This window comes from Anabas testudineus, chromosome 12 (assembly GCF_900324465.2).
Source record: "Anabas testudineus chromosome 12, fAnaTes1.2, whole genome shotgun sequence".
Lineage (NCBI taxonomy): Eukaryota > Metazoa > Chordata > Actinopteri > Anabantiformes > Anabantidae > Anabas > Anabas testudineus.
In genome coordinates, this window is record NC_046621.1 from 18,884,707 (window position 1) to 18,906,041 (window position 21,335).

At 40.3% G+C, this 21,335-nt stretch overlaps 2 protein-coding genes across 2 annotated transcripts in view; one reads left to right on the top strand and one right to left on the bottom strand.

Annotated features, from left to right (window-relative positions):
• rragd (ras-related GTP binding D) overlaps positions 1 to 3,614 on the bottom strand; it is a 56,116-nt gene extending 52,502 nt beyond the window's left edge. Inside the window, exons 1-2 of the mRNA XM_026356097.1 lie at positions 3,491 to 3,614; positions 508 to 803 (exon numbers count right to left, since the gene is read on the bottom strand). Of these exons, the coding sequence (XP_026211882.1) occupies positions 508 to 803; positions 3,491 to 3,614 (420 nt within the window). The remainder of the gene's footprint in view (positions 1 to 507; positions 804 to 3,490) is intronic.
• Positions 3,615 to 17,782: 14,168 nt separating this feature from the next.
• Positions 17,783 to 20,897, top strand: cx52.7 (connexin 52.7). Its single transcript, XM_026355690.1, has 2 exons — positions 17,783 to 19,207; positions 20,859 to 20,897. Exons 1-2 carry the CDS (start codon positions 17,783 to 17,785, stop codon positions 20,895 to 20,897), a joined length of 1,464 nt encoding a protein of 487 aa, XP_026211475.1.
• Positions 20,898 to 21,335: the final 438 nt, after the last annotated feature.

Genomic DNA, 21,335 nt, shown 5'->3' on the forward strand with positions numbered 1-21,335 from the left:
GGAGGGCAAACATCCTCAGAGATTCTTAAGATTTCAGTGATACCAATACTGTGATTTGTATTTGTTTAGTTCTTCCCCTTAATTTTACTGTAACATAAATGACTAACTACTGTATGTAAACCAGTGCTCAATATTCCCATTATTTCCTAATCAAATCGTAATTAAATATTAAGATAATAACTTCATCAGAGCACCCACTTCCCCACGGGTTTATCAGTGCCAGTTCTGATTTAAGACCCATTCCTATTAATTTGTTATCTCCTGCTGCTGGGTTTAAACCTCACAGCTAAATAAAATCCAAACCCTGCTCCCACACGTGACATGGATGCTAATGTGAAAATTGATCTAGTTGTCAGTCTGGTCACCTCACTGTATAGAGCAGCAGCTACAGTGCTGATGTATTAGTTTTGTAATAATAGTATCAGTCCTGCAGAGTGATAACAAATCTTTGTAATAAAGACTTAATATAGGAATGATTACTTAAGCACTGCTGCCTTGTGGCCTTACCTGTGAGTCAATGACAAAGATAAGTGCTCCAGTGCCTCTGAAAATCATTTCATAGTCGAAAGTTGGATCAAAGAAGTCAATCTGGCCAGGGAAGTCCCAAATCTGGAAGCTGACAAAGGAGCTACTGGAGACCTCCTCTCTGCAAATTTTATTGGTGCTCTCCAGGAAGAGGGTCTCATTGGGTGACATTTTATGAAAGACCACCTTCTGGATGGAAGACTTCCCACTCCTGCGCAGGCCCATCAACAGAATCCGAGGTTTGACCTCTCCATTTAGAGAATCACTGAAGCCCAACACTGTACATCAACAAGCAAACAGAGGCATGACGAACAGGTGAGAATACATACATTAGAAGATCATGTATGACAACATATTTGTTTGAGGATGACCATTTATTTAAAAAAAGGCAGTTTACTGGCCAATTTACTACTTGACACTACTACAGACTACTACTTCCGATTTGATTGCATACAGCCTGTGAAAAAGGTATTTCCCCTTTTCTGTATCTTTCTTTATTTATTTTACTTATTTATTCATTTTTGCACATTTGTCTCACTTAAATGATTCAGATCATCAAACTGATTTTAATATTAAACAAAGATAACCCAAGTAAATATAAAATGCTGTTTTTAAATGATGATTTAATTTAACTAATTAAATATTAGTAAAAAAAGCTATTGTTGATATCACATTACAAAAAAAGATAAGTAACACAGGCTATAGGGCCCACTGCATTTCCCAAACTCCTGGAAGACCTACTGTCTCTGAACACCTCACGAAACACCACAGGACCAGACCTCAAAGCGTCTTCAGATTCTGGGCAGCAAACCTGTGCCTAAACCTCTGCTTATAGCAAATCCACTTATGACAAGAGAAAATATCAACTATAGCGCAGATATAAGAATAAACAGCTGTGTAATTAGCTTGGTGGTCAGTCACACACCAATCACTCCACACACTAATTGGCAGTTAATTCCTGGTACCAGCTTACTGTTGTGTTTTAGAATTGCTTTTTCTTCTAGCTTTTGAATTCTGAATTTTGAATTTCCTATCTTACAGGCAATGTGCTACAGTAAAACAATTGTATGTGTTTGTGTTTGTATGACAGTTATTGTGAGGACAAGCATGAATTTTTAACCTTTGGAGTGAGGACATTTTTCTAAGGTGAGAACATTCTAGTCTGTCCTCACAATGCGAAGTGTGTGCGTCACATTACTTTTTATTATAAATAAATAAATATTTATTTATATTTGCTCCATGTTGAGGAATGTCATGTCAATGCTAACAAAACTCTTTCTTTATGAAAAAGGTGAAGGCCTAACACTCACTGACATAAGAAAGGATTGACCTTAATTTAAACTACACCAAATACTGAATGTCTATAAATAAACTGTATCTGAGCACTATTTTCATTCTATAATCCAGTGTGGACATGAAATACTGCAGAGCTGAACTACTGATTTTGCAACTATTTACAAACAACAACTATACTCATGTCCATTTCTCCCTCTCTCCACCACCATCTCAGGACTGGAAGTCAGTTGAAAGAAGACAGAGTGCAAAGACAAAACAGATAGCTATACCTTATTAAAAACTAGTCACTAATATATCATATTGTCTTTTTTTCCTGGGGCTTTAAAAATATTTCTAATTAACTGACATTACTGACATTTTTCACTATTTTTGGACACAGAAAAATCAATAGTAGGGCAGCAAATGTAAGAGGCCTTGCCAGAGTCTCTATGAGGCTACTCTGACAGATACAAATACTGTCAGAATGCTAGCTGCAGAAAGTACTGATTCATTCCTCTTTGTGTTGCAGATTTCATGTTAACTTGTAAAATACCACTACCAATACTCAGTACCCATTATGGGGATACCCAGTAACCCCATAATGTTAAACAACAATATGTTTTTTTGTAAATTAATTAAAATTGAAAAACTGAAATCTCTCATTCACACCTTTGTGTGACAGCACACAGTCTTTGTGAGTAAGCCTGTAAAGCCTGAATCATAAAGCATGTCTGCAACACAGTGAAGTGTGCAAGAGACAAGTAGTGTGAAGCCAGGTTACCATTTTAGTTTATTATGTTAGCATGCTTTTTATGAGCATTAAAATCAATGTTAAACTGTGGATTTTTTCTTCTTAATTAGCACATATATGCTCTATTAACGTATTACACTATAATGTGCAGTTACTGCCACCAAAGGACAGCTGAACTGTGAAAGATGACAGGCTCTAATGGGAATACAGCCCTCTCAAAAACCTCCTGTACCCTCAAGAAATATTTTGATTTCAAAGCTGTATGAGAGACCCAACAAGGATGAGGCTTTGTGCACTATTTGATAACAAAAGCTGTGGCAAGAAATGCTGTCAGCATGCTAACATACAGGTACAGTAATACATGTAATTCAAATGATGATGATTTAGTGGAATGATATTACTGATATTGGATATTGATCATAATTGTGCTTAAAGATTGCACGTGATGGGTGTCAGATGTGCCTGTGCAACAGCTGGATTTTGTCTTTTTGGTTGTTTCTTAGTTTTAGTTTAGTTTAGTTTTTTACTGGTGCTAGTTTACATACCAACATCTTGAAGTGAGGCTAGCGAATCCTGACTGAAAGTAACCGTAAGCTGGCTAACTTGTTGCACACAAACTTTACGCTACAGCTGTCGGATTAGTATAGTAACATGAGACGTAAACGTTTTTCAAAATGGAAGGAAAAGTCACTCGGCAAGTCTACTATCCGGATATAAAGCGTAAATAATATAGTCTATTATTCAAGCTCTTCAAGAAACTTTTAAAATAAAGTTTTTCAGCAGCTTCAGTTAGCTAACAGCCAGGGTTAGCGTTGGTTAAGAAACGCAGTAAGTTTACCGTGCACCGACACACTTCAGTGACAGTAGCGGTAAGAGCTCAGTCTCCCTTGGCTCTCCGCGGCTGTGTGACCTTCCTCCGCAGTACAATTATCCCCCTACCTCCGTCTTCACAGTCCAGCTCGGCGTCTGAAAACGCCTCCAGGTCGTCTTGGTCGTCGTAATACCCCAGAGCCGCGTCCTCGTCATCCTCCCCGCTCCCAGCTGGGACTCTCTGTGTCGTCATGCTTCTCTCTCGCTCCGTCGTTCCGCTTGTTGCTTTGGGTTTCTGCTGCTCGTGCTCGTGCTCGTCACCTGATCCAGCAGAACCATGCGGGTGACCTCTGACCTCCGTCCACCCCGCCTCCAGGGGGACAAGGCTCCGCTTGTGCTGGTGTAAAGAGTTTAAAACTCCAAGTCCAGCTCAACTTCACTGCAACGACATTTACAAGTTCTTACTTTGCATTAGGTCACTATAGTATTTTGTTGTTTGCTGTGTAAAGGCTGATTAAATACAGTAGTTTGGCCACAAGCTGTGTTGAATTCGTGAAATGTGCTTATGTTACATGGTTGTAGTGTTTTGTCCAGTCGTCTTTTGTTTCAGTCAGTAGTCAGAGTGGATATAAGTGTTTAAGTAAATGAGAAAAGCGGTCCTGTACTGAAGTGTAATGTTATGTTTGGTCTTGCTAAGAGGCCATCTGAAATAAAAGAGAATATGAGAAACATTATGGTACAGTTGCTGTTGATAAAAAATAAGCAGAAACAAAGACTGAACACAGAGTACACCAGTGTTTGTAAACCCTGCAAAGACAATGGGAATTTGTGGTAGTGGTAGTGATGGAGGTTAGCTCAAAGACTTCCTTCATGATCAGTCGAAACATTTCACTACTCATCCAAGGAGCTTCTTCAGTCTTAAAGTTTAAATTTGTGGTCCCTAACCAACTAACTTTCAGACTACAAGCTCCTTGGATAAGTAGTGAAACGTTTCAATCTAACAAGAAGTCCAGTGGCAAAACACATGATCAAAACAAGGCTGGAGAGTTGCTTCAGGAACAAGAGCATGCAATCTGGCAAGGAAAGTGTGAGTGATGTGCTGTTTATATTGGAGGAGACACAGGTAAAAGCAATCAGACTGTTTAGGAAATAGAGTGATGGAATTGAGGCAGGTACCAGAACGGAAGAGGGGAGAAATTTCAAAATAAGATCAGAAGTGGATAGTGACCATGTCTGCATTTGTGGATAATGGTTCTCACTGTGGTTCACTACAGTCCCAAAGCCTTGGAAATGGCTTTGTAACTCTTTCTAGACTGACATGTAATTTACTTTTTTTCTTTTTTCAAATTGACCATTGCTATTCCCAATGTGGAAATGTGCATATGTATGTGCATTTTTTTTTTTTTTTATTTGCACATTCACACACCCCATGTACACATATACTTACTTTTAAAAATAAATACAGTCTTCACAGGTAAAATCTGAGGATAAGACCAAATAATACATTTAATAATTATCAAGGTGTAAATATAGTCAAATTAAAGATTAAAGATTCAAAACTTTGTCTCATATTTGATTTTAAACTGGAATGTTTTCAGTGTACAGAAAACACAAAGGAATACTATACATACATTATACTGTATATTCAATTTAAACACACACACATCCACACACTATTTTATACAGTATTATGGTATGCAACTATTCTGCCTGGGAAGTCCAGGTGAAAGCTCACTGTAAAACTGGCATTACACTCTGGTAACTATATGATGTTGAGTCAGACTGGAAACACAGCACTTCACCTGACCTGTCAGAATGCTCACGCTCAGACAGCTTGTCTCCTGCTGCTCGATGAATCCACACCAGACACAAAGAACAACAAGAGCTCCAGGCATCATGCAATGCACTAGACTGTAATGTATTACGTGTGTATAAAGTGCAGTAGACTTTACACTCTGTCATAATAATGAGGTACACAGAAAGGAATAGTTTTACAATGTGCTTGTTATCATTTGATAAACTGTAAAACTGTTAAACTCTTATTTGTTTCTAGATGGGTGACACCTGTTTGGACATAGCTGCTCGCAACAATAATATGACCCTGGTGAAATCCTGCTGAGTTCACTGTGTTGTTTGACAGAGAGAAACCAGGTACATTGTGTCAATACTGAAATGGATGGCAAGAGAGAGACATAGTCTACGTAAGCACCTAAAACAACAAAGATGAAGAAGGATATATATATATATATATATATATATATATATATATATATATATATATGACAATTGAAACTTGCTAAATTAATATTCTCACTTTCACTTCCTCACATTCTCACTTCACCTTTGTATTGCTGTAAATTAGTTTTCTAAACATTCCTAGGAGACAGGTTTCTGTGTTTGCTTACAGAGTGGAGACATGTAGCGGCTGCTGGAGGCAGGGACTCATGGCAAAAGTCACATTTTTCAGTTCTATTTTACAGTAGTAAAACGGTTATAACACTTAATATGAGTGCAATAAAAAAAAAACTCTCACATCAAGAGAGTCAAAATGTCAAAATGTCAAAACATAGTAGATCGTCAGATATTAGTGACTGCTATTTTAATGTATTAACAGGTGTCTCCAGAGTTTAAAACCTAACCTAATTTACAGATACTTTAGCTTGCTGTAACTCATCAAATGTCAGTGTATTGTGTTATGTATGTGATACTGTGCCCTTGACAAAGCTAGAGACAACAATCATAAAGATGTGGCACTGGAGCTTCTCAGGTTTGTGTCCTTAAGATAAAGTTACCTAGATTTTACAAGCTCATAAGTAATGTAGCCATAGCAGATTTTGTTATTATGTTCAGGTACAACGCTTCATACGAGGCTGGACAATAAGGAAACACTATAAACAATGAGGAAGACAGAGACTAACAGCTGACCACAGGAGCCAATCTCTCACCAGAGTAGAAAGTCTAACACACAAAGTAAGGATAAGCAGATGGCACCGAGTGTCAAAGTTACATTGGGGGTTTTAATGTTGCAACACCAGTGGTTGATTAATAGATCAGTTTAATTTAAGCAAAGAAAACATCTCCTGGTTAAATGGAAAGGAAACAGCACATCAACACATGTACAGCTTTAAAAAACATAGATGATCAAGATCATGTAAAATACATACATAATTATGTATTAATTTTTTCCTGTAAACCTCCTTCCCCTCCCTGATCCTGACAGACAGCAGTCTCTGGACCCTCTTTGCTGCCTCCCTGTCCCAGAGTCCTCAATGACTTCAGACCAGTGGCTCTGACATCACACATAATGAAGGCTTTTGAGAGGCTGATCCTGGAGTCCATGCGACCTCTGGTTAAACCCTCACTTGACCCCCTCCAGTTTGCTTACCAACCCCATATTGGAGTGGATGACGCCATCATACACCTTCTCTATCGCACCTACACCCACCTAGACAAGCCTGGGGGCTTAGTGAGGATCATGTTTTTTGATTTCTCCAGTGCATTCAACACCATCCGGCCTGCACTGCTGGGAGAGAAATTAAAAAACATGCAAGTCAACACTCCCCTGATTTCCTGGATCATGGACTACCTCAACAACTGGCCACAGTACGTCCGCCTGCACATCTGTGTGTCTGACACTGTGATCTGTAGCACAGGTGCTCCACAGGGGACAGTTCTGTCTCCATTCCTCTTCACCCTGTACACCTCCGACTTCAGGTACAACTCAGAGTCCTGTCATCTTCAGAAGTTCTCTGATGACTCTGCAGTTGTAGGATGTATTATGTCACGGAGTACCGTGGAGTGGTGGACAGTTTTGTTGACTGGTGTGGACTCAACCATCTGCAGCTGAACATCAACAAAACAAAGGAGTTGGTGATGGACTTCAGGAAATCTGAGAGTCCCGTCATCCCACTCTCTATACAGGGGGAGGAGGTGGAGGTGTACAGAAAGGCTCAGAGCCGGATGTACTTTCTGAGGAAACTCAGGTCCTTCAACGTCTGTGGTGGCCAGTGTCATCTTTTATTCTGTGGTCTGCTGGGGCAGCAACATGAGGGTGGCAGACACTAACAGACTAAACAAACTGATTAGGAGTGCTGGCTCTGTTGTGGGGGTGGAGCTGGACCCTCTACATGTTGTGGCTGAAAGGAGGATGCTGTCCAAACTCCTCTCAATCTTGGACAACCCCTCCCACCCACTACACAGTGTGTTGGTTGGACAGAGGAGCACGTTCAGCCAAAGACTCATTAACATTAAATGCTCCACAGAGCGCCACCGGAGATCCTTTCTACCTGTGGCAATCAATCTGTACAATTCCTCCCCCCTCTGTAAGGGGTGGGGGAAGTGAAACTGTCATAAACTTGCTGTGAATATATTGACCCAATTTCATTTAACTATTTACTTATTACTGTATATATATATATATATATATATATATATATATATATATATATATATATATATATATATATATATATATATATGTATATTGAGTTTTTCGGTATTGATGTTATTGTGTATTTATGTTGGTGTTGGATCTTTCCTGGTTGTGGTTCCTTTCTTTCTGTCCGTTTTGAGAACAATGGTAATGAGGCAAAACAATTTCCCTCTGGGATCAATAAAGTTTTTTGAATCTTACCGTTATTTCTAACGGTACCTTATTCTAAGTCCGCTAGCTGCTGCCCTGCTCAGCCTTCTCCCCCTGGGCCTGAGCCTGATCATGTGACACCAGTCTCTCTGGGTCCAGAGGAGGCACAAGAGATTTGGGCCCAGTTAAGGCCCAGGCTGCACTGGACATAGAGGCCATGTATGGGCTCTATGCCTGGGGCCAGGTGTGTTACCAGATCTGTTACCTGGCCCCAGGGCCCCACAGAGGAGACCAGTGATTCCCTGTACTCTCCCTACCTGGCAACACGTCTTGCTCTGTGGATGTCAAACCTTGATGGCTTCGACTCCAGCAAACACCACTCCCGTGTCCCTTCCGAGCTTTCCGGGCAGTGAGTTGCAGCTGCTCCCATCTCCAGCACCAGCCTCAGCTCCAGGCAGGGCCAGTCTCCAGGCTGTTTTTCCCTGCCCAGTTCCTGTTCAATCCCAATATCCTCCTTCAAAAAACTTCTATCTTCTATCATTTGTGCCTGGCATTTTGGGTCCTCCTTTGAAAAACTGATTTGTAACAAACCCTCAGTGTTTAGATCTCTTCTTTTGATATGTGTTTTACTAAATGTGACTTTCTTCTGATAACCCAAAACTGCTCTTACATCTTCACAGGTGGGGACAGTACCTGAAGCAGGGTTTTATTTGAAAATGGTGTAAAACATCACTGCATGTACTTCTTCCAAAGTTAGAACTAAACCATCCATTCATCCATTTTCTTAACTGCTTGTCTGCTCAAGGGTCACAGGAGGGTTGGAGCCTTTCCCAGCTATCATCAGGAGAGAGGCAGGGTACACCCTGGACAGATACCCCGATGACACAGGTACCACTTAGTCAGTTGCTGCTAAGCTAAGTTTTGTGAGAATGAAACACAGAATTCAGGAATGAAAGTCTAAATTCTTTGATTAATTTTGGAAATTGATTAAGTCTCAGCCCTTAATGTTGTTTCTGGTAAAATACAAAGGAACTGAATGAATAAAAAGTAATTAGTATTTTAACTTATGGTTTCAACAGTGTTTAATATTCCGGAGAAGAAAGGGAAAATTGACCAGATACTGTATTCGACAATTAGATTAATAGAGGGTTTAAGCTTTGTTTCTTACCACAAGCAGGCAGCAGAAAGTCATGAACTGAAGAAGTGGTTTATCTCCCAACTGAAGGAAAGGGATGTCCAAATCCCAGCCAAAGCCACATGTTACAGACTTCTCTCCTCTCTGGCAGTCTGTGGCAGACACTAATCTGGAATCTCTCCTTCTGCTGTCTTTAACATTCTGTCATCCAAATCTGCCTGCAGTGTGGGAGGCCTCAAGCAGGAGCAGAGGGGGAGCAAGACCTATTTTAAAATGAAAGTGGAAAGGTCACGTCTTATAATATCTTCTACAGTGCAGTCCAAAGACCATTTTAAAGAAACGTCAAGCTGTGATTTATAGTGGTTATCACAGCAGATCAGTGACACAGCTCACATTTTCAGTACATGTGGCTGACACAAACCATACACAAAATATACTGTATATGGAGAAACGTTCAAATACACTGATTACTGAAGGAGTAAAGCCATAAAAATAGTTTTAAAATCTTTACTGAAAGTCCCTCTGCTAGCTTTTCCAATTGTTTAAAGTTGTTCAGTTGACACTGTTATATCATACGTTAGCTGTAGTGCTAGGTCACTGCCAGTAAAAAGTTTTAGTATAAATATTTATTGGTATTTAACAAGACAGGGGACAGTAGACACGTCAGGAGAGAGTTGGACAACTCAAAATTCAGAAACGTGATGTTGTTGTTTTTTTCTTTCCTTCTCTGGTCTTCTGTTAGATGACTATAAGAACACACCCAGTTATCTGTGCCTGCCATCCACAACTGAGGCCTTGCCTAGGTCTCCCCTGACCCCCACTGGCAACTGCCGGGAGTACAGCACAGTCATGCGTGAGCGGTGGTGCCATTGTGTGGGGAGGGCAGCATTCAGTGCAATGTCAGCACCCAGGGACCCAAAGTGTGGTGTTCAACGGTGTTCTCTGGCCCCACTCCCGCAGCACATATTACAGTGAATATTAACCCCCAGTAGAGAGTCCTGTAATGATCTGCCTGTACTCTTCTCAATGGACTGTCCTAGGTCTGGGGTCTGCCCAAGGGAACATTACATGGTTTGTCGCTCAAATTAATCAACTTAAATCCTACACTTGCCCACCCCCCTTCAATTCAATTCAATTCAATTTTATTTGTAGAGCGCTTTTTACAATTGACATTGTCACAAAGCAGCTTTACACAACCAAAGAACAGTACATGAACAGTGTATGTGTATGAGTCATGGAATGTGATTGTCCCTGATGAGCAAGCCGAGGGCGACAGTGGCAAGGAAAAACTCCCTGAGAAGGCAACAGGAAGAAACCTTGAGAGGAACCAGACTCAACAGGGAACCCATCCTCATATGGGTGATTACATGCTGTGTAGGCAGCAGTCCAGCATAACAGTTAAAGTCTTTTAAGTTAATATGGAGTCCAGTTAGTTATTGCAGGCAGACTAGTTCCATTCCTTGACTATCGAGCGTTGAGTCGAGACCTCCAAGAAACAGCTTCCGACGTCCGCCGAGGCCGGGACCGACATCATAGTAGCTTGTGACCAATCCAGTCTCCAAACGCATCCCAAAGGGCAAACGGTGGATCCAGGCGACGAGATCTCCAGCCAGAAGTTGGGCATCAGGACGAGTCAGACAGGTCCAGAGGGCAAAGGGTGGAATGACGTGTAGCTCGACAGAGAGACAGGAAGAGGGAAAAGAGAGAGGGAGAGGGAAAGAGAGAGAAGAGGAGAGATTGCAGTTAGTTGTATTCACAGTCAGATAAAGTTTGAGGTGAATGTATATTTAGTGTAGTGCAGCAGGGACTCCGGCAGGACTAATTATGACAGCCTAACTAAAAGGGTGGGTTCAGAAGAAAACACAGACATGAGGGCGCACTGGGATGTAGAGCAACCAAACACTTCACCATCAACAAACCCGAGTGATCAGTGAGAGTTGGGAAGACAGCATCTAAACATACCAGTTCACCATAATGCTCTACGTCCATGAGTCCTTCCCAGATCTATTTACTCAAATGCTTGACTAAATAGGTAGGTTTTCAGCCTAGACTTAAACACTGAGACTGTGTCTGAGTCCCGAACGCTATTTGGAAGGCTATTCCATAACTTTGGGGCTTTGTAAGAAAAAGCTCTGCCCCCAGCTGTAGTTTTTAGGATACGAGGTACTGACAGGCAGCCAGCATCCTTTGAGCGAAGTAGGCGTGGTGGATCATAAGACACTAGCAGTTCACTTAGATAATGCGGCGCAAGACCATTTAATGCTTTAAATGTCAAAAGTAGTATTTTAAAATCAATGCGAAATTTCACGGGGAGCCAATGAAGTGTAGATAAGATAGGCGTGATGTGATCGTATCTTCTGGTTCGAGTGAGGACTCTCTGATGTATTTATTTTTAGTAATGGTGGTGGTTTCATTGTGTGGGATAAGCTTGTAATCTGAAGAGAAAGAGATTAGAGTTTAACAAAAAAGATTCAAACTTATTGAGTTTGCTCCGCACAAGAAGATGATGCTTATGTGAGCCATGCCTCGCCAAAAGGAGCTTTCAGAGGATCAACGTTTACAAATTGTTGATTTACATAAAGCTGGAAAGAGTGACAAAGATAGAAATTTGCCAGTCTAGAGTTGTGCAAATTTCTACCTAGAAATGGGGGGGGGGGACTCATAACATTTGTGTTCATGAGTCTACAGTATGTAAAACATTGAACAAGCAGTGTGTCTGTGACAGGACACCACAAAGGAAGCTACTGCTTACTAAAAAGAACATTGCTGAATGCCTGAAATTTGCGAAAGAGCACACTGACACTCAGACAGCAGTATTGACAAAATGTTATGTGAACTGATGAAACTAAGATTTAACTGTTTGAAAAGAAAATACAGTACTACATCTGGTGTAAAAAGGTCACTGCATATCCTCATGAAACATCTTCCCAACTGTAAACTGTATGGTGGAGGAAACATGATTTGGGCCTGCTTTGCTGCATCAGGGCCTGGCCAGCTTGCAGTGATTGAAGGGAAAAAGAAATTTAAAAACATGGTAATGTGAGAATATCTCTACATCAGCTGAAACTCTGTGGAAGTTTGGTGATGCAGCAGGGAAATTACCAAAACACCAAAGTAAATCCACAACAGAAAGTGACAAAGTCAGAGCCCAGACCTCAGTACAATGGAGATGCTATTGAATGACTTGAGGGTTGACATACTATATACATACTATATACATACTATATATATATATATATATATATATATATATATATATATATATATATATATATATATATATATATATATATATATATATGTGTGTGTGTGTGTGTGTGTGAGTGTGTGTGTATATATGTATGTATATATGTATATCTCACCTCATTGTGATGCAGGATTGAAAGATACAGGATATTCATCAGGCTCTACAACACCCCACACAATAGCAAATGATGATAATTACTCACTACTTTCACAGTCTGCAACTGTGGATTAGGCATTAGTACAGTTGTCTACTAATTGTGGGATGGGTTGTTCAATTCCCGGTTCCTCCTGTCACATGTTGAAGTGTCCTTGGGCAAGATACTGAACCCTAAATTGTCCGCGGTGAGTCAGATCAGCAGCATGGCAGCTCTGCCATTGGTATGTGAGTGTGGGTATGCTTGTGTGTACGAAAGGGGGAATGACAAGTAGTGTAAAAGTGCTTTGAGTGCCAATTAGGTTAAGTAGATAAGTGCAGACAATTTATCTACCTGAATTTCCCTTCAGAGATTGATCAAGCTTATCTTATCTTATCAAATTTTGGATTTTTTAGACCATATAGAGACCATTACTCTGCTGAGTGGAGCCAGTAGGGATAGTGTTTATTAAAGGGAAAACAAGAATGGTAGTGATTTTGGTGATGGGCCTGTCTCAGCAGAAAAATGGTTTAACATGATCAGAATTTCAGTGCATCTTCACAGCAACACACAATGTGTGTCTCACAGCCCATTTGAATCCTCTCTCAGCCCAGCACCTTCACAGATGATCAAGCTGAAAATGATGAATAATGTTGACTAAAAAATAGTAAGATTTCACTTTTCATTTAATTGAATTTATTAATTTATTTATTGAAATTGGAATTGAAATGTAATATTACAGTTGTTTTATTATCTACCTGCAATTTGTAATTATCACTTAAATATGTTTTTATTAGTATAATTGAAATGAACAATCTGAACATTATTGTTTAAAACTAACATTTGCATGCATTATTATTTTGTCAGTGACTTATTGGCTCCGGTGATTTAAGTCCCATGTCTGTGGAATCCTGTCATTAAAACTATTAGCAGAGGTACAGTCTGCTTTTCTTTGAAACAACTACTGAAACATGTACACTTTTTTCAATTGTGACTTTATTATTAAAATCACAGAAAGTTATGTCATATACAGCATATACAAATCCTGGAGCCTGGAGCTAGTGTGCCTGAATGGATTTCTGCTATGATCAATCACTGTTACCCCGTGACTTGTTAAAATGGCTGCAACAGTTATGACATATATAAGCTCTCTGTAGTCATGGATATTTGTTCATAGCCACCATCTAGTAGTAACTGAGCCATGTCCAGTCCATGTCCTCAGCATAGGAACTGAGTGACATCAGACTGATTGTCTAAAGAGTCAGAAGTTAAATTACAAAAATGTGTAATTTTATTAACATTTAATTGATTTGCATTTAAAATCCAAATTTGCAAAGTGGTCTAGTAATGTAGTAAATGTACATTGTTACATTACACCATAGGCTTCTTGAAAAGTTGACATTACTGAATGAATTGAAGGCCAAAATGTGGGTGTGACAGTGGACAAAGACCCGCCTCACAACTGAAACTGAACTGTCATTCAGTCTGTTGGGCGGAGCTCAATTGGTTGCATAACCCAATGATCCTGGTTTGACATCTGGCTTGGCCTCAGCGACCACAGCAGCAGCTTCTGAAGGGAAAATCTAATCAATGCTCCATTGACTCTGTCAAAGTGCGATGGAAACCTAATTAAAGGCCCTCCGGGCACAGCTGGTCATTTTATGCAGACAAGCACCAGGGCTTTCAAATCAAGCCGGTAATATGTACTATTGCTTTACTCTGAGTGCTGAAGGAAGGGGTCTGTGGTCCCCCTGAGCCCGTAAACCTGTTCTCTGGGCATGTCACATGGACTGCAAGTCACAGATTTTCTGTTTTATGTTTTTGTTGACATGTGCTCACCAAAGTCATAGATAAAGTGACAAAGTGATGGTGGACAAAGTCAGTCTTTGGCTTTAGACATCACAAAACACCAGCTAGGGGCAGGTGTTAGCAAACTTGGAGTCCAATCAATGACAAAAGAATGAAGGGCTGATTTAGAACTAAATTATGTGTGAAGGTACCTTTGAAACAGACGCATATGTTGTGTATATATTTTAAAGAGGCATCAAGGATGCATCTTTTACCAGAAAGTTAGTGGATATTACAGCTGAAAAATGCCATATACCCATACTTCCAGTTTCTACTAAACCAGGCTGACCATGTCCTGACTCCACCTGTGTACACAACATACAGACAGTATTAATATTCTTATTTCAGTCACTGACAAAAGTGAATATTGAACTTTCATGAGCTAAAGAAAGAGTATAGGCCATAAAACTATCATTATTTGGTTCTATTCATAACAAATTCAAATGATGCCAGAACTAATCCTCTTCATCATCTTGTGTCATTATTGAGTGGTCACTACATGAAAAAATCCACAGTGTTCCTGAACATATTTTGTTGGATTGAATTTACGCAGCAGGGATGCCAGGCGGTCATGCATGCATGAGTACTGTAACCCCCCACCTCCAAAATTAAAAGCGGTGCTGAATGTGGCATGTAGGACATGATTCAATAAACCACACATTAAATAGGTAATTTGAGCTTAACTTTCATGTTAAGGCCCATCTACTGGCTCAGTTACATCTATTTGTTGAGGACATCAGAAGCAGGACCAGTGTAAAAAACACAATCATAAACAAATATCACATCTCTCTGTCAAACAGGGTGATATTGACGGCACTGCTCAGAGTTGGCACTGCTGGTGTGGGGTGGGGTTGAAGTGGGGGTGGGGGGTGGTTGGGAGCAGTGTCCCGTCGGGAGGCAATCGATGCTCACATCCTGTGAACCCTGCATGTAACACGGGAGAGCACTCCCAACAGACAGAATCCCACAGCACATACAGAGACACATACACAGAGACACATAAGCAGAGGAGAGCAAAGGGATGTGGACAGGAGTTTGGCTGCTACAAGAGGACATCCAAACACCTCCATGGGGTAGCCAAAGAGATGTTGTCAGTTCCTAGGATGCTTATATAAACATGATGAAGAGCATTAAACAACAAAGAGGGAACCCATACCAGTAATATGTAAGTGTCGCTAGATGGTTGATGGCTGTAACATTAAGGTTTTTTTGTTGTTATGTTATGTTTCCTCAAGTGTGCAACACATTGCTCCAGAAATTTCTTCTGTAAAATAGTTTCTCCGGTACCCTAAATGTTAACTGTAAACATCATACTTTTTTATTATTGTCATTGTTATTACTAGGGAAAAACTGTAATGCTTCCAAATCAAATCAATGTCTGGCCTTCTAATAGAATACCAGGCTACAATTTATTATAGTTATTTGCATAATTTAAAAAAGTAAAATCCACTGTAAATAGAATTTGCATTTTATTTTTGTTTATTTACATTTACATTTAGCTATTTGGCAGATGCTGTTATCCAAAGTGATTTAAAAGTGAGGTACAAAGAAAGCGAAATACCTAAGCCAAGGTCAAGAACTATGAAGTAAAGATCTAGGAAGAGCTGCTTAAATGCAGGAAAAGGTGCAGATAAAGGTTCAGAAGAGTTGCTTTGTTTTGTTTTGTTTTTGAAATTTGAGAGTGAGACAGCTGAGCGTGCAGGAGGGTAGGTCATTCCACCATCTGGGAACCACTGCGCTGAAACGTTTTGCCTGGGATCTTTTGAGGTGATGCTAGGGAACCACAAGACGTAGTTTGCTTGCAGAGCACAGTGGGTGGGAGGGATTGTAGATCTGGATGAGGGAGTTCAGGTAGGCAGGTGCTGTTGAGTTAAGCACTTTGTAGGAAAGGGTCAGGGCTTGGAACCTAATTAGCTACAGGAAGCCAGTGCAGTAGTCAGGCCAAGATATGACCAGATCCTGCACAATGAGTTGTGTTGTATAGTCTGAAACATAGGGTCCAATCGTTCTGATGTTGACAAGGGAAAATCTGCATGCCCTTGAGACAGAGGAGATGTGGTCATTATGGCTCAGTTGATCGTCAATGAGCACTCCCAGACAATCACTGCAGAGCCTATGTTGATGCTGATGTTGTGTTGTATCAAAAGACCAGCTGGGAAGACAAGAACTTCTTTCTTTGAGAGGACTGGATGAAGATATCTCTTGTAGTATAGATGGAAAAGAGTAGAGGACCAAGAACTGAGCCCTGCAGCACACCAGTGGAGAGGCAGTGGGAGTTAACATGTTGATGCACACTTAAATGACCTGTTGCTCACAGCAATACCATCTTTAACTGACTGTACTTTATGGTCTGTTGATAAATTGATATGTCGTATTCTCAATGTTTTAATGAGCTTAGCAATCATCTATTCAAAAGTGTGTCTTAACTTAACTTAACTTAACTTAACTTAACTTGATAATGTCATGATGTTAAAATGATGATGTCATACAGAGCTCACTTAATGCAGTTAGAGCTGCCATGCTGATATACAGGAGTATGGAATAAGCCATATATTTAAATAAAAATTCCTAAGTTGAATTTTTCATACACACAGTCAAAAACATGAGTAGTGATGTCCTTTTTCAGCTAACTATGGAAATCCTTTTAAATTACCTAAAACATCATGGAGAAACAGCTGTTCACATGTTTTCTTTGTGTCAACTAATCCCGTGTTCTGTTTTACTATTAGTATTGTGTGTGTATCAAAAGCCTCATATATCTTAATTCTGTGTGCCACAGAGCTCCATTATTGTCCAAAAACTCCATCAGTGAGCTACACCATTGCACCTGGTGAAGCATGAACATGCACATGCTAATTTATTTGGACCCAGTCCAACATACACTGTCCTGTTGCCTGCAATACGACGCAAGGGAACTGAGGCTGAGAGTCACAGTCAGGGCAGGGAGTTCTTAAATAGTTAATTGCATATTGGTTTGTTTTAATGGGATTTTACAGATTTAAAATAATACCAGCAATATTTTTTAAGGAGAACTGTAAGATTGTATTATAACTTATTTTATTCTACTCATCAAAGTACTGTAATACACCACCAAAATTACAACCCAAACTGTCATCTAGAAAAGCTTACAACCCAACTTTCTGGTCTGACTTACTGTATAGTAGATGCATGTACCTAATGTTTCTGTGCAATTACTCATTAGTAGTGACACTGCTGAGGCTCCCACCAGCAGCAGCCAATCTCCCAACCTGTCCAGTCATCTGAAAGCTTGTGTTTCTTACCTTGAGTGCAGTGTTGTCACAAATAATAGAACTGATGGCCAAAGCTTCAAAAATAAAAACTACGCTGTAAAAAATGGTGGCCTTCCAATGAAAAGAATGTCTATTTTCCTAGTCAGGCTTTGAGTTGCTAATGCTGTGTATGCTGTCTCTCCACAGTTTGAAGACATGTGGCAGTGAAGTGGTGAGAGCCTGATCATGGGTGACTGGAACCTGCTGGGCAGCATCCTAGAAGAGGTCCACATTCATTCCACTATTGTGGGCAAGATCTGGCTAACCATACTCTTCATCTTCCGCATGCTGATCTTAGGAGCAGCAGCTGAGGATGTTTGGGATGACGAGCAGTCTGAGTTTGTCTGCAACACTGACCAGCCAGGCTGCAAAGCAGTCTGCTATGACCGTGCCTTCCCCATCTCTCTCATTCGATACTGGGTCCTGCAAGTAATTTTTGTGTCTGCTCCCTCGCTGGTCTACATGGGCCATGCCCTCTATTGCATTCGAACACTGGAGAAGGAACGCCACCGCAGACGGGCCCAGTTAAAAGAGGAACTGGATGAAGCTGAGTTGGCGTTGGATGAACACAAGCGTGTGGAGCGGGAGATAAAGAGACTAGATGAGCAGAGGAAGGTGAAGAAAGCTCCTCTCAGAGGATCTCTGTTGAGAACCTACATCATTCATATCCTTACACGCTCTGTGGTGGAGGTCTGCTTCATCCTGGGTCAGTATGTACTCTATGGTGTCCACCTGGAGCCACTCTATAAGTGTGAGAGACTGCCTTGTCCCAACAGTGTAGACTGTTACATCTCCAGGCCCACAGAGAAAACAATTTTTATGGTCTTTATGATTGTCATCGCTGGTGTGTCACTTTTCCTCAACATTCTGGAAATATCCCACCTGGGCATCAGGAAAATCAAACAGACGCTGTATGGAGAGAGGTACACAGAAGATGACAGTTTGATTTACAAGTCCAAGAAAAAGGCATCTTTACCACAACTTTGTGTTATGAGCAATTTATCACCTCACAATGGGCCTTTTACTCAGACCTTCAAAGTGATTCCAGAGGCAGACATGAAGCCGCCTCATTACAGCTCTGGGCTCAAAGTGAACCAGGATGTACCAAGACACAACAGTTTGACTGTGGAACCCAGTCAAATGAGCTATATCTGTCCCCAAGCTAGGATGCCACCTAGGTCTGCCCTAAACTGTGCAATCCAAACCTCCCAAACCTATGAAGGTCAAGAGGTCCACAGAGCCATGGTAGACCACCATCTACCCTGGGCATCTGCTTTGTCCACTGTGGATGTAAGTGCAACAAGCCATCATGAGGACACCCATGAGTGTGAACCCTCTCATGTAAGCCACTTGGAAGCTCTGCTGTCCAGTAGCACCATAAGACCCAGACATCTAAATGAGGACGAGCGAAGGGAGTCAGCGGGAAGTGAGATTCTTATCCCCAACCCCAGGAAGACCAGCTTTATGATCAGACCACCATCTGAGAGCTTATCCTCCATCAGCGGCTCCACAAGCCAGTCCTTACATACCTCAGAGGAGTCAGATGAACTGGGCTCCCTGCAGGGAGACATGCCTATGATGCCACCTGCTGGAGGCCGAAGAATGTCAATGGCAAGTATAGAGGAGAGATTTTCTCATCCAGTCCAGAATGTCAGCCACAGACATATACTGATTTACTCTTGATAATTATATAATTATATAATATATATACTATATTATATAATAATTAAACCCCTATCCACCTGGTCACCAGAGTTTCATATGTCATTGTTGTCTAGATAAATTAGTCTTTATGATTTAAAGATATGAAACATTAATCATCTCATAGAGTATTATCTAAGAGGCCAACAGAAACATTGAAGCTGACTCCTGGTGTGATTGTAAAGTTTACTATTAAATCAACTAAATTAACCAACAAATGTGGCTAAAATGGTGAAAATCCCAGGTGTCATTGGGCAAGAGGCGGGGTGCACATATAGATCCAGAAAGCCATTTACACTTACATTCACACCTATGGATAATTTAGTGTCACCAGTTAGCTTAACTGCATGTCTTTGGATGATGGGAGGAAGCCAGAGTACCCAGAGAAAACCCATGCAGACATGATGAGAACATGTAAACTCCACACAGAAAAGCCCCTGGGAGACTCAAGGATGTGACAGTGTTGTAGTAGTTGTAGAAGTAGCACTGTTACTACTACAGTTACATCCACTGTGCAACCCCATAAACATAATGAACCTATATTTACAAGTCACAGTGAATTGATACTTCTATAGTTGGATTCAGTCACTCACAGCACTGGGATAAGGTCAGAGAAAGATATGTGCTGGCTTAAAAGAGGAAATTCAGACAATCCCTTCAGATACAAAGTCTTTAAGTCTTTAAAGTCTTTCTATATACCCAACCTCACACAGGTCTTTGGACCTACTGTAAACTCAGTTCTGTGATTTATCAGTCCTGCACTTTTTATGCCCGTTCACTCAAACCACCTTGCTGCAACTCACTTACTGTTAATAAATGTAGCTCTTGATCCATCCCAAGAATTTGTTGCATCACAACTCATTTTTAACAACTACAAAAATGTACAGTAATCACAGTGGCAAATTGGAGCCGTGCTGCTTTTAATTTCAAAGAACAATCTTCGTATCTGACTGGAGAATTGAAAAGCAACACAGCAAGAATAGAAAGGAGTCAGGATATGATCTATGTTAAATAAAAAATACAAATGAATTTATATTTGTTAAATTGAGATTGCTGAAAAATTATGTTTAAACATATGAACATTGTTTAGTGCATATTTTAAACATGTGTTTAACATTTACCATATGTTTAAGGCTCATCAAAGACAGCAGTAGGGATTTGATTGGATTTGAGAAATAAAACAATGTTATACCTTCCAATTTTCAAAAAGTGACTATGACTTAGAATATGACTTTAATGTTATGCTCCACTCTTAGAAATGTTATGCCTTGTTTTCTTTTTCTTTTCTGGGCTACACTCATTTCACATTTAGAGAACTCATTACATAACTACCACACCAGCACAAATCCACCAATGTGCACATTTAGTTTTTCTTCCATTAAGTCTAATTAATATTCAAATTAATAGATGTATTCATCACTCTTTCCAGTGTACAGAGACATAAAAACGTAACTTGCCCTTTACACAAATGTATTGAGCTTTGTTTAACAAATGCCCGCAGGATGTTTGCTTTACAGGAATAATACAGTATGTATAATTTGTGTTCTCTTGTTTTTCTCAGAGTGTGTTTCTGGATATCTCCTCTATCATGAAGAAGTGAAGAGACGGGGCTAATGTCAGGACCATAGGAGCTGTGTTTAGCAACCCAACTGGGCCACAAACAGCAAACAGAAACTGTATCAATGATCCAGGCCATCAACATTGATCCACCCTTCAAGTCACATGGGGCCAAAACCAAACAGTCAGTCGTGATGAGGCAGCCAAAGCCCAGTATGATTTGTATTTGAAGCACCTTAGAATGGCTACATAAAGAAAGGATTGTATCTTTTTAAATGTGGATGTCTCTCTCTCTCTGTTTTGGCTGAGTTTTTAACATTATGTATATTGTGGAGGAAACTCATCAGAGGATGTGTCTGCTTCTGTAACATGGACTCATTAGCTTAAACTTTTTCTAAGTCAAAGATGATTAGAATCTGTGTGTGTACAGTTATTTATATACAGTAATTTCACAAGAAATGATTATACTTTATATTCTATT

What these genes read in the sequence shown, in the direction of transcription:
- cx52.7 (XM_026355690.1), top strand. Translation starts at nt 17,783, where the DNA reads ATGGGTGACTGGAACCTGCTGGGCAGCATCCTAGAAGAGGTCCACATT. An exon ending in GAGGCCGAAGAATGTCAATG is followed by an intron (nt 19,208 to 20,858) that starts GCAAGTATAGAG and finishes TGTTTTTCTCAG; the next exon opens with AGTGTGTTTCTGGATATCTC.